At 34.2% G+C, this 14,751-nt stretch overlaps 1 protein-coding gene across 1 annotated transcript; it reads left to right on the top strand.

Moving 5' to 3' along the window:
• Positions 1 to 78: 78 nt before the first annotated feature.
• On the top strand, positions 79 to 10,301 carry LOC149490595 (neuroligin-1-like). The gene is made up of 13 exons (XM_089706505.1): positions 79 to 269; positions 458 to 675; positions 2,078 to 2,236; positions 2,445 to 2,633; positions 3,204 to 3,289; positions 3,652 to 3,819; positions 4,449 to 4,569; positions 4,827 to 5,023; positions 6,410 to 6,532; positions 6,716 to 6,861; positions 7,098 to 7,225; positions 7,334 to 7,486; positions 7,644 to 10,301. Exons 1-13 carry the CDS (start codon positions 79 to 81, stop codon positions 8,540 to 8,542), a joined length of 2,778 nt encoding a protein of 925 aa, XP_089562631.1. The 3' UTR covers positions 8,543 to 10,301.
• Positions 10,302 to 14,751: the final 4,450 nt, after the last annotated feature.

Here is a 14,751-nt window from a genome sequence, read left to right as displayed (position 1 = left end):
GGCACACCGCGTGATGCGCGGCGGCGCCCGCGTTGCCGGCGGCGCGTCGCCCGCGCTCACGCCCGCGCTGCGCACGTGATGCGCACGGACTGCGCCGCGCTCTACGCGTGGCTCGTCTGCTGCGCCGCTGCGATATCCACGCACAAGTACAGCACGCGCATCGTGCGCACCAAGTACGGCCCGCTGCGTGGCATCGTCGTGCACGCGCACCCGCAAGTTGAAGCCTATCTGGGCGTACCGTATGCCACGCCACCACTTGGTAGTCTCAGGTAGGTTTACGCTGATATTCAATGATATTTAACTAAAATTCTAGTATGTGGTGGTCTACTGGGAAAATTGAATATCATAAAACGAACTAGAATAATATGACATTTACTAATTGGTTCAGATATTTAAGATGACTTACTGAATTGTGTCCTTATAAACGAGCATAGCTATAAGAGTGAAGTGTGAACAGATACATGCCGCCGGTGACCCCGTCGCAGTGGCGCACGACGCGGCTGGCGGACGCGCTGGGCCCGGCGTGCCCGCAGGTGCCGCCCGCCGCCGCGCCGCACGAGGACGCGCTGCTGCTGCACCCACGCGCGCGCATCCGCCAGCTAGAGCGTCTGCTGCCCACGCTAGCTAACCAGAGCGAAGACTGCCTTTATGTTAACTTATATGTACCTGTTAATGGTATGTTCAGATAACGTATATTTTTGGACGTTTGAATATAAATTATAATAGCTTTAATTAATTATTTGATGACACTTATAGTCTTGTAAAATATAGCAATTTATAAACGATATCAAGTATTATACAAATCATAATAAACTGTCACACTTATTGAATTGGAGTAAACTATTTTGATCCACATCCCCAAGAGCGACGGCGCGGGCGGTTTCAATTTGTACCGTTTATGTCCAACTATTGAATGAGTAGTTACAGTTTGAAAATATGTTATTATAAAAGAATGAAAACGTTGTCCCTTTATTTAATAACATGATATTAACGTGTTTAAATTTCTCGTTTAGGTCTAAATTAGTTAAGTTGAGTTTGTAGGATAACATAGACTGGTGTAGTCTATTCAGCCGAACATGGCGTAGGTAATTAATTTTACGATAGCGTTGTCGAACCCGGCTCTGTTAAGCCCACATGAATTATACGCAAAAGCACGACATTAACCGTATAGACATTCTAATCAACATTTCCCTCTGATGTTAACAACAAAACAATAATATCATAATAGAGGCATGTCTGAGGTGGGCGATTCTCGGCAAGGTCTCGCGGTGCTCGTTAATCCATGCCAGCGGTTTATTCATAATTTATTCACGTCATTTCCCGCTAATTCAGTGTCCGCTAAATAAGATGCTATTCAAAAATTCATTGGTGTACGCGTACTATTTAATAACATTTTCATATTTTTTAAACTTTCGCTCAGATGTAAAAGTGAATGAAAGATAAAAGTTTGCAAGCTTACAAAATAGTTAATTACATTAATACATATGTAGTAGGTATGTAGATTGTAGAGCCTATTTGCCAGTATGAAAATTAAAAAAAATACTTAATTAAGAAAAAGGAATCCAGGAAGACATAATTATCTGGAGTGGAAGAAGGGCGAGGAGACAAAGGGTGTCGAGGCCTCAATTCCGTAGTGCATTGCAGTGCATCATGCCCCCTGCAAGCAGTGCGGAAGTGAGGTTAAGGCACTCTAAACCGACGATTCAAGATACAGAAGAGGAACGGTTCATTCGCTGTTTCTTAGCTAATTTGTTCGCTTTTCAACATCTGTGATCTTATAATGCTTGTCTTATCCGTTTTTGTAATAACTTGGGAATATAATATTACCAGCACAACCCGTTTCATAATAAATGTGATTTATATTTGAGTTGTCGTTAGATATATTGTATTTTGCGTTTCAAGTCTGCTTATTAATTCTTGACTGTTCAAGCATAATTACTGTTTATATTCGAAACATAAAATGTAGTTTTTAATTAGAATACAAAATTATAAATTCCAAAAATTTCAATTGTAATTTAATTCTGACATTAAACGTTCGAGCACAACTTGTATGGATTTCAATTACTTATTTTTATAGGAGCAGAAGTTGAAAATGAAAAGGCTGGATTGCCATGCTTAGTGTTTGTGCACGGGGAATCGTATGAATGGAGTTCAGGAAACGCGTATGACGGCACCACTCTAGCAGCTCATGGCAACGTCATCGTAGTTACTATCAACTTTAGATTAGGAGTTTTGGGTGAGAAAACACGCAGCTCCTGGTTTTAGATGGTTTTCGAATCGTAAAATTTACAGATTTTTTACCGATAAATTAAAATACGTAACTTTTCACCTAGAAAAGCTTTTCTCTTGAGAAACTCTCAATACGATAAATAGCATTGTAGTTTTAACCTTTTACCTTTTAGGCTTCGGAAAACTCAATTAATCAAACATTAACCTTCTTACAGGTTTTTTAAAAACTGGTGCTAAAGGGTCAGCTCAGGGTAACTTCGGCTTAATGGATTTGGTCGCCGGATTACATTGGTTGCGGGAAAACCTCCCTGCCTTCGGAGGCAACCCTGAGAAAGTGACTTTGATGGGTCATGGCACCGGCGCTGCTCTGGCCAATTTCCTAGCCGTTTCACCTGTTGCTAGGGGTGGGTTTACGCAATGTATAATATTTAATATACAATCGCTATCTATTGTTACGCTTAAATAAAATAAGTTAATTCTCTTGGTATTTAACATCTCTACCATTATTTCAACAATAAACGTCAAGGATTTAATTATAGCTACTTCTGTTATCCCGTCCTTTCGAAAAAGTCATATAAATTATTTGGTTATGCCGTCATAATCGCCATTGGCGAGTCCGCAAATGGCACCCGTTCACGAGTGACGCATGGGACTGTGGGACAACCATTGTTCGTAATTAGACCGAGCCACGGCAGATTTCATTGTATTTTCATGTTGGAGACTCGCTTACTTCCATCGTCCGTTAATGTAATTAAATCCCTGCTTAATACCCATATTTAAAAAGCGCAAGAAATTTTCTTTGTCAAATATAATTTGGTAATTAGGTCAACATTGAGTTACATCGTTAAGAAAAATCAGTTAAAAGAATTGTAAGGATTTGTCTTTTATGCTAACCGAAATGTTTATACAACGAGACTCATTACTGGATGGTTCATTTCGGAAATAACAATATTAAATTAGGTTATCTGTTTCAGAGCTATTGAAGCGCGTCATTTTGTTAAGCGGGTCGGGGTTGAGCTCGTGGGCTCTGCAAAGGGAACCGCTTACAATAAAAAGAAAGGTACGGGTGTATGGACCTTTGTTTATATAGATTTGAATATTGTTTTAAAATTGATTAAAGGCTTCAATATAGTCAACTTTGATATTCAAAATTAATTTCAAAGTCAAATACAAAGTCTCATTTAATTTTATGGCATACATCAATTTTGCCTTTAATATAAGTTTGATAGAATCAAATTACGTTTGGTTTTTTCCTTGAGTTAATGTTTTATCGCTTTCTTAACGGTTTTTAGCTTAGCGCTATAGCGTTTTATGTTTTAAGATTTCCTGTATTTTGTTAACTGTGTAGCTCAGGGAATGGTAGATATTTTGTTTTTAAATAATGTACATAATAAGTGAGTGAGAATGATTATTTTCTCGCAGGTAGCAGAACAGACTGGTTGCCATGGGGACCTACTGGAGGACGACTTAGCGCCGTGTCTACGCAATAAACCGCTGGCAGAATTGCTTGCGGTCCGTTTAGAACCGCCACGTTTTCTACCTGGTTTCGCACCCTTTGTTGACGGGACTGTTATTGTGAATCCTTCGTTAGTAAGTAAAAATAACTAGTATGTAATATGACATATTAAAAAAAAAAATTTAAAATCTGTCTTTTACTATCTTTTACTCTAATTTATATTGTAGGTACTTGGGTTAATCTCACACCTCACGGAGCAGTAGACAGCAACTCCAATACACTTTACGATGTTGTACTTCAATCCGTTTATATTAAATATCCGTTTATTAGTTTTTGTTTTTGCGTTAAAATTGTTTTCCTTCTATTTGCTTTTTCTATCAAACAATCTCATGTTAAATTAATATTAAAAATGGAATTATAATTTTCTTGTTTCGATATCGTTATTGAATATGATTTTTTGTGTACTTATTGTGATGTTTTTTGAATATTATATCTAAAATTACCTCATATTTTCTTTCATTATATTTTTTCATTTTAATATACTTCGAGAGATAGAAATATATTAATGAAAAATATACAATAAATAATGAAATGATAAAAAATGAAGAAATAAATTAACTGCCGTTAATTATGAAGGCCCTTAACAACGAAAAAAGGTTCAATTTGAATCATCCTCAATATATTTATTATTGTCTCTTATATATCGTTTATTATTCTAACTATAATATTGGCTATATAAATATACCAATATTTTTGGTATCAGGGACCACCGCCAACAGACAGTTCGCGGTTAGGGGCCGGTGCGGCGGCCGTAGCAACCGCAGCTGGTCATGAATTAGCCGACTTTCCTCACAGAGAACTGCTCTTTGGACTTACTACGACAGGTGAATATTTTTATTTACCACAAAAAAAGCATTAAGCCGATAAGTTTCTACAATAATTAAGTTTATATAAACCCAATATGTATTAATATAAAATGTAAAGATTACAAATAGTGTGTTATTATTATTCAGCATTAATTTGCAAAACCGATCTAAAAATTTGTAATACTACAGAGCTCCAACTTTTAATTAAATAGACGTGAATGCCAAAGCGTCGGCTCATAAATTTATGCAAATGAATGACATGCCATTACTTGCAGAATCTTACTTGGAATTCAATGCTCAAGACTTGGAGTTTGGCTTCAATGAGAGCCGGCGCGACCGCATTCTGCGCACCTTCGTCCGCAACGCGTATTACTACCATCTTAACGAAATTTATTCAACTCTTAAAAACGAGTACACCGACTGGGATAAACCTTTACAGAACCCACTAAGTGTGCGTGACGCCACTCTTGAGGTAAGTTAGTCGTTAATTTAATTGCGTTCCACATGAAAAGTTTTGCTCTGCTCGATAATGTTTAGAATTAACAAAATTACGAAAATTGTACATAAATAGGTAGTATATAATATGTCTAAAGCTGGATTTAGGTATTTACTATTTACTTCAAAACAATTATCCATAATCTTTGCGACAGTATTATAGTTTCACTTCGTTAATTCCCAGTAGAATAATACGATAATTACAATTTCAGAGTCTTGCCTTTGTTCTTGATAATAATTATTAGATAAAATTGACAGTTATTCCAAGTATTCTAGTTAAAAAAGCGTTGAAATATTCTCTCATTAATATCTTAATCAAAAGCATCGAGATGTGATATACCGACGTTTTCCACGGGGAAATAAGAATATGTAGGGCAAAAGGTCGAACTCGGGTGTTAAAATGTAATACGATTTTTATAAATTTGATTGATCCAGGCACCGACTGTATTAAACAAGAATTGAATTATGATAGATGATTTATTCAATTTTATCACCCGTCGTGCTTTTTGTTTGTCGTTACAAATAACAAAGATTAAGACTCAATTCCTTTGTCATATAAATGCGTCAAGTAATTAATTTACCATCTAAAATTAAACTTAAAATTATTAATTTCCTTAAAACTTTAGCACAGGCTTATCAATTCACAAAGTATTAAATTTTAATCAAAACAAAATATGCGAATGTCTGCATTCCGGCTTAATGTATTTATTTCGGCAGTCCCTTTTAAACGATGTGGGTTTAGGGAGTAGGGCTTCTGCGGCCCTAGTTGGAATGATTAATAAACCGTTGTGCCCTCCATTTTTTATTTTTAAACAATAGGATGTGTAATGTAACGATTGTTTAAAAATCATTGTTCATTTTCGAGATTATCTTGAAAACATATTTCAATTTGAGTAACGTGGTTACATTTCATGCAACTATGTATAAAAACAGCAAAACAGCACAACAACAATAAAATTGCATCTTAATATTCTCTATAATATTCTGTTGAAATAAAGTCGATTATGGCGTTATGAAGGATCTTAATTTAATCCTCAAGAGATTTTTCGCAAGTCACCGGTGCGGCGACGTTGCTGCTCTACTAAGTTAATGAAGGCGGTATATGCTTCCAAATAAATGCTTTATTACGAGACGATTATATGTGATATAAATGATTTCGTTTAATTGTGTTGTTTCATTTATATAAAACTTTGTTGAAAAAACATTGCAAGAGAGATTGTTTGGTTACGATATCTTAGTATCTAACCTAACATTAATTTTTCAAGTCCCACTCTGTTGTTTGGGAAAAAGCTAATGTTTTAAAGATTTAACAACATTTTGTAATTATTATTTATAATAACAGCATTATTTGTCTTCATAACAGATTCTAAGTGATGGTCGTACTGCAGCACCTTTGATACGATTGGGTTATCTCCACGCACTCCGCCGGGGCACCACGTACTTTACCCATTTTCATTACCTTTCGCAAGACAAAGACTACCCACAGGTAAATAGCTATTATAACTCATAATCTTAAACAAAATGACTTGAAGAAATGTATAATTTTTTTCACGTGTAAAATGAGATTTAAATGATATTTGAGCTCACTTTTCTCTTAATTAAATCATAATATAAGAATTATTTTTATCATTTTCTTTTCTTATTAAAAATGCTTTCATTTAATTATCAGCGACCAGGATCCGTGCATGGCGAGGAGTTACCGTTCTTTCTGGGAATGCCTCTATCGCAGACTTACCATCACTTGAATTTTACTTCACAAGAACAACGCGTATCAAAACTTTGTATGCATTACATTGCTAATTTTGTTCGAAATGGGTAAGTTTAATAAAATGTCAGAATGTTTTCATTACTTATGATATTGAACAATAAATAATTTCTAAAGTATGCCAAATAATTTAATGAAGGAGTTGGGTTGAATTCCAACACATTTGATTCTTCAATTTTATAATTGTATCGTGTCTTCATCTTTTCTGGTAATTTCTGAAACATATAATACATTTATGGTCAATATACACAGAAACAAGTAACTTATAGAAGTTTCATTGAAACAGAAATCCCAACGATCCATCTGCGACACCACCACCAAGCCCAATAATGGGAGAAGCAGTACCAATGGGCGCTGATGACATTCCTTATTGGGATACTTATGATACAATAAATCAGCTGTATATGGAAATAGGTAAGTGTCCTTTATTAAATTTATTTCGTGATTACCTCATTAAAGTAGATGCCTTCTCTGAGTGAGAAGATCCTATATCATCTAAAATGTATCCAATTTGACACCTAGGTACCAAGCCTGGAATGAGAAGTCACTATCGCGGTCACAAGATGTCATTATGGTTATCCCTCATACCGCAATTGCATCGACCCGGTTCAGACTTGCCAGATGCCGCTATGAGACATCATCATTTTCAAGACGACAGCGCTAATTATTATGAAGGTAAGATTAGGGATCTTAAACGATATACCCTAATATTTTCAAAATTGATTGTAATTGTAGAACCCTACAAAACCTATTAAACACATTTTAAAATGGAAACTTTCACCTATGTTAATTTTAATATAAGAAGCACAGCTATAACTTATCACTTTCCTAGGTGCGGTTAGACCACAGTCAATGTCCCGGGCTCACGTGCCACACGTAGTGAACATAGCCGGTGGACGAGATAAAAGTACTCCACCTCCTCGGTCTGCATCCCCAAAACCGTCTCCGGCCCCACCAGCGTCCACCGAATGTCCTCCAAATGCCACGGCTACACCGGTTCAAACGGATGATGCTCTTTTACGCCGTCTCGCATCTTCGCATTACCAATCATACACTGCTGCTCTAACAGTAACTATTGCTGTTGGATGTTTTCTATTACTACTAAATGTCCTTATTTTCGCTGGAATTTACCACCAGAGAGGATCAAGGCCCCGGCGTTGTAAGGATGACATGACTGAAGCTGGCAGTTCCTCTTCTTCGGACAATTACGACGGAAAGTTAGATTTCGAAGTGCGTGCCTTTGAAGGAAAAGGCTTTGGATTTGAATGTAAATCAGCACATGTGCCACGAGGTTTAGGTTCAAAATTTGATTTACGAACTTTGTCGGATTCTGGTGAACCTACATTTGGTGAATATAGTTGTTATGATGAAAAACATCTAGCCGCGCGAAGGTCATTACCGGACGTGAGTGTCGGAAGTGCTATTGATGCCGGCAGTGTTGTGTGTATAGATACTCAGAAACCGGATATCCAAAAAATAGAAGCACGTATACAGGAAGCCGTAGCGAGAACTAGTACAAGTACGTTTGAACCACGTGTCGTAGATAGCTCGACCCAAGTGAAATTCGGTCCTCTAAACGATGGTAATGAATTACTTTCAGAAACAAATGGTGATTCAGACAATGGGACTGCTAGTGGCTCAGGAATTCTAAGAGTTCCTCCTGCACCGACGACACCGGCACCTCCTGGTATCATGAAGAAAAGAGTTCAAATACAGGAAATATCCGTATGAGATTTACAGAAATTAAGCACTGCAGAAGTGGTGGTTAATGAAAGGACAAAGTTATAGTGTTGGTTAAATGATATTCTAAGGTGTAAATATAAGTTAATGATTATGATTAATTAAAATATGTATATAATGTAAACAAACATGTTCATATGTTTTTGCTGATCAGTTTTTCTAAATTTTTATTATTTGTTAAATCTATAAAATACTTGTATTATTTTCATCAAATGAAATCGTTAAGTAAATAGAAGCAAAGAAGACCAATAACATTTTATTAAATAGTTACATCGATTTGAAAACGTGTTCTGTTTATACGTAAATTTATCCTTATGCCATAATAGATAGGAGATTACAATTTGGAATGTGGAAATGGATAACGTTAGTTATATAAACATATTCATATACACCAACAAATGTGAATATAACAATAATAATATATAGTGCAGATAAGACTAAATAACTTGCCAATATTTAGGTGTACATACAATAACTTTATCAAAGTGTTTCAGAGTTGTAGACTACATAAGGAAAATGAGTATGTTGTGATTTTTTGTAAATTTATTTAAGTAACATACTATACCTATTAAGTGTGTAGTTTTTGATAAGTAAATATTAAAATTAACTGATACTCCTATGGGCGAGTCTATTTGCTACTTAGTTCTTATTTTATTTTATCTTATTATGTAAACATTAACATTTTGAGGTGAACAGGGTAAAGTGTCACAATTTCTCTTCATACATCAACTAGTCATCCTAATGATTTCATTTCTAATTCTTTACTGAGACTAATCAACCCTGTACTTTTTAACAGATATTTTAAGGTTTTTGTTGAACAAAATAAATTTTCAAGAGTGTAGTTACGCTCTATATTACGCGCTACTAAATAAAACCACGTAACGGTTGAAAGCTGTCATGAGATTGGCCATATACATTCCTTTGCTCTAATATTATTTTTTTAGCTATGAACACAATTGTTTGGAACTTTTATAAATGGCCTAAACTATATTATCTTATTTAACTCTAGCTTCTGCATACGACTCGTCCATATTTTATCTTTGCAGGAATTGATGATGATTAAGTATCTAAAGTGAATGATTTAATGATAAGTAAATGATGTGCCCATATTGTGACAAAATGTGAATGAAGAAATATACCATTTCTGTTATATATTGTAATGATATATCCAGTCTAATATGGAATTGAAAATTATTGAGTTTTAAACATTTTGTTAAATTTTATGAAAGTTATGTACAAATCTTCTATGTTTTATTTCCTGAAAGGAATTGCATACGTATTTTTACCATTTTTATTGTTATCTAGTGTATGTTATACATGTATTTAATCACATTGTACGTAAGTTATAATTGTAATACATATTACTATATATTATACATAGAACAACGTTAGTATCTATTAGCATGTTCTCTTCAATTCACTGTGACGTAATTAAAATTGTATTTTATTCGAAATTATGATGTTGGTTTGCGATTCAAAATCGTAATTAAAACAGGTCATGTTATAAAAACACGTAAAATGCAGAAAATTACTTACATATACATATATTACATCATATTGGTCATAAATAAATCGTGTGTAGGTACACTAATAGCGTTTCAATGCATTTCGTGAGATGTAACATTTATAACTAAATGTAAATATAAACTTAATAAACAAAAAATCAACATTTTGTTACAATTTGGAGTTAAATGGAGTGCGTAAAACATAGTATTGAATAAAGTTTTGAAACTATTTTTAGATTTTCATTTGAAGAGCACCTGACCCATATATGCGTTGAAAATCACATCAAAGCGAATAAATTTACTGAAAAGTTTTATATTTAATTTAATTAAAACGATTGAATGAGCAGACAAGAACGTGAAACGAATATTAAATTGACTAATGTGGGAAATAATGACTTCACATCTATAGTTAATGGCAGTGCTAAACCGCAGGTGGTGCCGCGTGATAATTCATTCAGTGTGTTGGTTGGCGATAATTACTTCAGGACTAAACGATAGTACGGCGGCTATTTGCAAAATGCATTGCCAATTGTGATTCCGCTCAAATATGCCAGTGATTAATACGAACGGTATTCAGAGTATAGCATATTGATCGATTGAAAATAACTAGTCTGGATAACATTGATTTACTTGGAACCTATTTAGGCTACAATTTAGATGCATAATTAAGTATGGTTACGCATAAATTTATATAACACATTATTATATTGTATCGTCGCTGCATATGAAATATGAACGAAAGATGATTATTATTGTAGCGGATTGGATGATTTATTTGCAGACAGCAAAAATAAATATCTCGGATAAATTAGAAAAAGCGTTTAAAAACCTTATACTTTTTGTACTGACTCTTTAAAATAATTCAAGCTCTTTATGCTATTTATACTATACACACTGATATTCATAATATACCTACTCGAAAAAATAGCTCTTCTTATGGCACAGAGGGGTAAAAGAAGATTTAAACTTGAATAATCTTTACAAAAGCTTTGCTTCGAAATAAACCATTTCGTCCTACTATCAAATATTAGTTGTTTGTTTCAGAAAACAAAAAACATAACATTCAGATCTAACAGAAAAAAGAGTATTTTGCTGCAGACTAATATGTCAGCTCTATGTATACTTAAAAGTCAGATTAGATAACTTTTCTTGAATCTTTGGACTTGGCTTCCGTTGTCAGGAATTGTGAGAAAGTCGGATTTGCAAATCATTTCTTCATTTTCTTGTACTACATTAAAATTGTATTAGAATATTCGCCAATTTTCCTTTTCGAAGTTTAATTTATTCCTACAAGTTGTAAAGTCTGAGGAAGCAAACTTTACTTAGCAGTTTATTTCAGATCCTACTTCATAAAACAGTACCACAATCTCCGCTTTATTTTAAGAGTTCCTTTTAGGTTTGCACACAAACTTTGCAACAACAAACTATAGCGTGTCTGCATTTTAAAACTTTATATGACGTCACAGGTTTAGTACGGCACTAATAAACGATACTCAAATATTTTCGAAACTTCTGTACGTACTTGCAAACTTCGAAAAAGTTTTCACAGTTAAATAAAAGGCATACAAAGAACAGTTTCCATTATCCTTTAAACCAATAAGTGTCACATCTCTGGAACCTATAAAAAATAAGTCAGAAGTTACAGAAAAATAATTGCGTTTACATTGGACATGTGAACAGTTTGTAACAAGCGAGGAGAGCGAATGATGCGGACCGTGAAACCTTCAAATTGAATTTTAAGCATCCAATTTGTTTGCGCTGGGCCGCCTATACGAGGTTATATCAACGCAAGCATAGCCGCTCCAGCCTCCCGCCCGTGAGTTCCCACACTCGTAAACGATTTTTACCAATCCATACCGTGATTTCGAGAGGATTTTAAAACAAGTAATTTATTTACATCACGAGTGTGTGTGTATTATGCATACAATCTGTTTTTCTATCTCATAGTAATACGTTTAACATTGGGTAAATTGAGTTATTTGCTTTCACAAAATATTGTTAGATTTATTATTTATGGCATGTATCTATCTTGAAATATAACAAATTTTGTGTGGAGGAAAATTAACGTGTAATAACAGATTATTAATTGTTATGTAACAATTAATTATCCATTATTACGCGTGTGTTAGTTTTATGGCAAGGGACGACATGTGAGTGAGAAAGGTTGTTACTGTTACCTTGTAGGAAACTATTTTCCCTAATGGAAACGATTCTTGATTTTCGTAATTTCGTGGTTAGATTGGGATGGAGTGTCGTTACTAACCCACCTTGATAATATGAATTTTAATGATATTTCATTACATAAATGAAATATGTATTATATTAATATATTAATGAATTATCATTAAATTGATGATTAAAATTATATTATAACTAAGTTTGTCAGCGGCTTCGTTCGCGATCGTTTTGTAACCTGAAAATTTTTCGGTTTTACCTGTAGAACTCCAAAAAATAATATAAAAATCCGTCCAGCTGTTTAGGAGTTGTTCAGTGAGAAACATAATAAAATATTATGTATCCACCTAAAGAAGAAACATTATTGGCTAAATCTAAATTGAATAAGCATGGAAACAAATAAATTAATGATTCCATATAAATTTGAATAAAATATTCTATATTCGGATTCAAACAAAGGAAATAATACAATTGAAGCTCATTGTAAGTGTACAAAATAGGGAACAATTTCAACAAACAATTTACGCTTGTACAATTTTATCTTTATGCTTGGTTATTTAAAAGATGTTAAGCATTACAATAACTATGAAGTTAAGTAGAAAAATAATAGATTTAGCCTTTAAAATTATTATAAACTATGTGTATTTAATAAATAGGTACACATGTAGATCTTTACTGAACATGTATAACTTATAACTTCATTTCAATCGGTTATCCGATTTCAGTCTCTGACCCCAAGCTAATTGATCGAGGTCAAGTACAAGATCTCGATTTACGACACCGACTTGCTCCCCAGTGAATTATCACCCTCCATATCTTAACTACGAGAGTCAAATTACGCAATTATAACGAAAAGAACGTTATATTTCTGGCGTAATGAGATACATTTTCAGTCATATAATTATACGCAAATTTGACATTTACATTTGTGTTTAAATGGAGAAATATATTATATCTGTATATAAAATGATTGCTTATTATGTAACATTTCATACGAACTTGTAAAATTTTATGGTAGGATTTTATTTCGAAACACGATAAAGCTAGGTTAATGCGACTTTAATAATATTATTTATACAAAAACGATAAGACTTTCATGCCAGGGATCAAGTGCGTACTAAAGGTACCTATAGTTTTTACTTTTCTAACAAATAATGTAAAAAATCTAGACTACAGTTTTGTAATTTATAGATACCTATTGTAAATGATGGTGACTTTACTTGTGTAGTACGGTTGTTGCCAAGATAGCTAATACAATAAGTTGTTCAAATAAACTCGTATTCGAAGCCAGTAGTATAGACTATAGAGTAAATAAAATTTTGTTTCTATACTTGTACTCTGTCCATTCTTTACTGCATAGCCTTCGTCGATGTGTTTACCGCATGCGAGTATGAAAGCTTGTTTACATTTAAATGAAAGGCTGGGTTTTTAAAAATTCTGTTTATGTTCGCAGCCCTAACGCTAGCAACGGTTCTTGTCTAAAAATATCATTTTCCTAAAATACGGAGCATTTTGTATTTTTCTAAAGAAACATTTTATATTTTAGTCGAAATTCGTACATAAGGAAATACATTCCACGATCATCAGTATTCTCACGAATGGCGCCTATCGTTGTTCTCGTTTTGAAATAAATTGTTCTAACAACGAAAGCTGAAAGCTGCGCAACGGAGACTTATTGTGGTGTCAACAAAAAGAAATGAATGTATGAGATGTCAGTGTGAGACGTTTACCGTCTTGTATCCTTCCTCGGATCGGTCGAATATTTGAAGGTCTAAAATCTTGAAAGATATTTCTAGCTTTTCAGTAATACTGACAATCTATCAAAATACCATGACATTGCATTCATTACAGTCTGAATACACATCCCGGAGTTTAGTAAATTATATTGAGTAAATAATTACGAATAGGTAGATAGATATTTAAAACTAATTTTAGTTCAAATAATGCTATGCATGGAAATTGAAATGAAATTGGTGCTATAGCTAATTAATTGTATTTAGCATTATTATGTTCTAAAAAATATACGCCATGTACTTCTCATCTTTCAACTTTATACCTGTTGTATATTAGCTTACATACCAAAATAAAGTGTACATCCAAAATGCCGTAAAACATAACAGCAATATTCATGATGGTCTGATTAATTATGACATACAAAATGAATGTATTAGCTTCACTCGAAGTCATGTAAAGAAAGCACCCTCTAAATCGGTAAGATTAATTTTCGGCGCACATAATTTATATCAGTAAACCAGGCCGCGGGTCGACGAGACCATGAGGCAATTTACAAACTCGAAAATCGTGGAAGTTCGTTAATTATTCGACAGGAGGCAAGTCGGGTGCCCCGGGACTCACGTTTATTGACAATTAAGGGAAGGCTCGACCGCTTCTTGCTCCTTATTGCTACTCCCGCGATCGACAGTAGCCGTTCCACTGGCTTTCAGATATTCACTATCCAATAAAGTATCCTAATTGACGAAGGTCTGCCGCTCCCTTCATTTTATCAACTCTACAAACTTT

This window comes from Colias philodice, chromosome 2 (assembly GCF_061535455.1).
Source record: "Colias philodice isolate Cphi_HAF_F1 chromosome 2, ilColPhil1 Martin Lab GWU primary, whole genome shotgun sequence".
NCBI lineage: Eukaryota > Metazoa > Arthropoda > Insecta > Lepidoptera > Pieridae > Colias > Colias philodice.
Note: the sequence above shows the minus strand (reverse complement) of the source record. Positions and strands in the feature narration are given on the sequence as shown.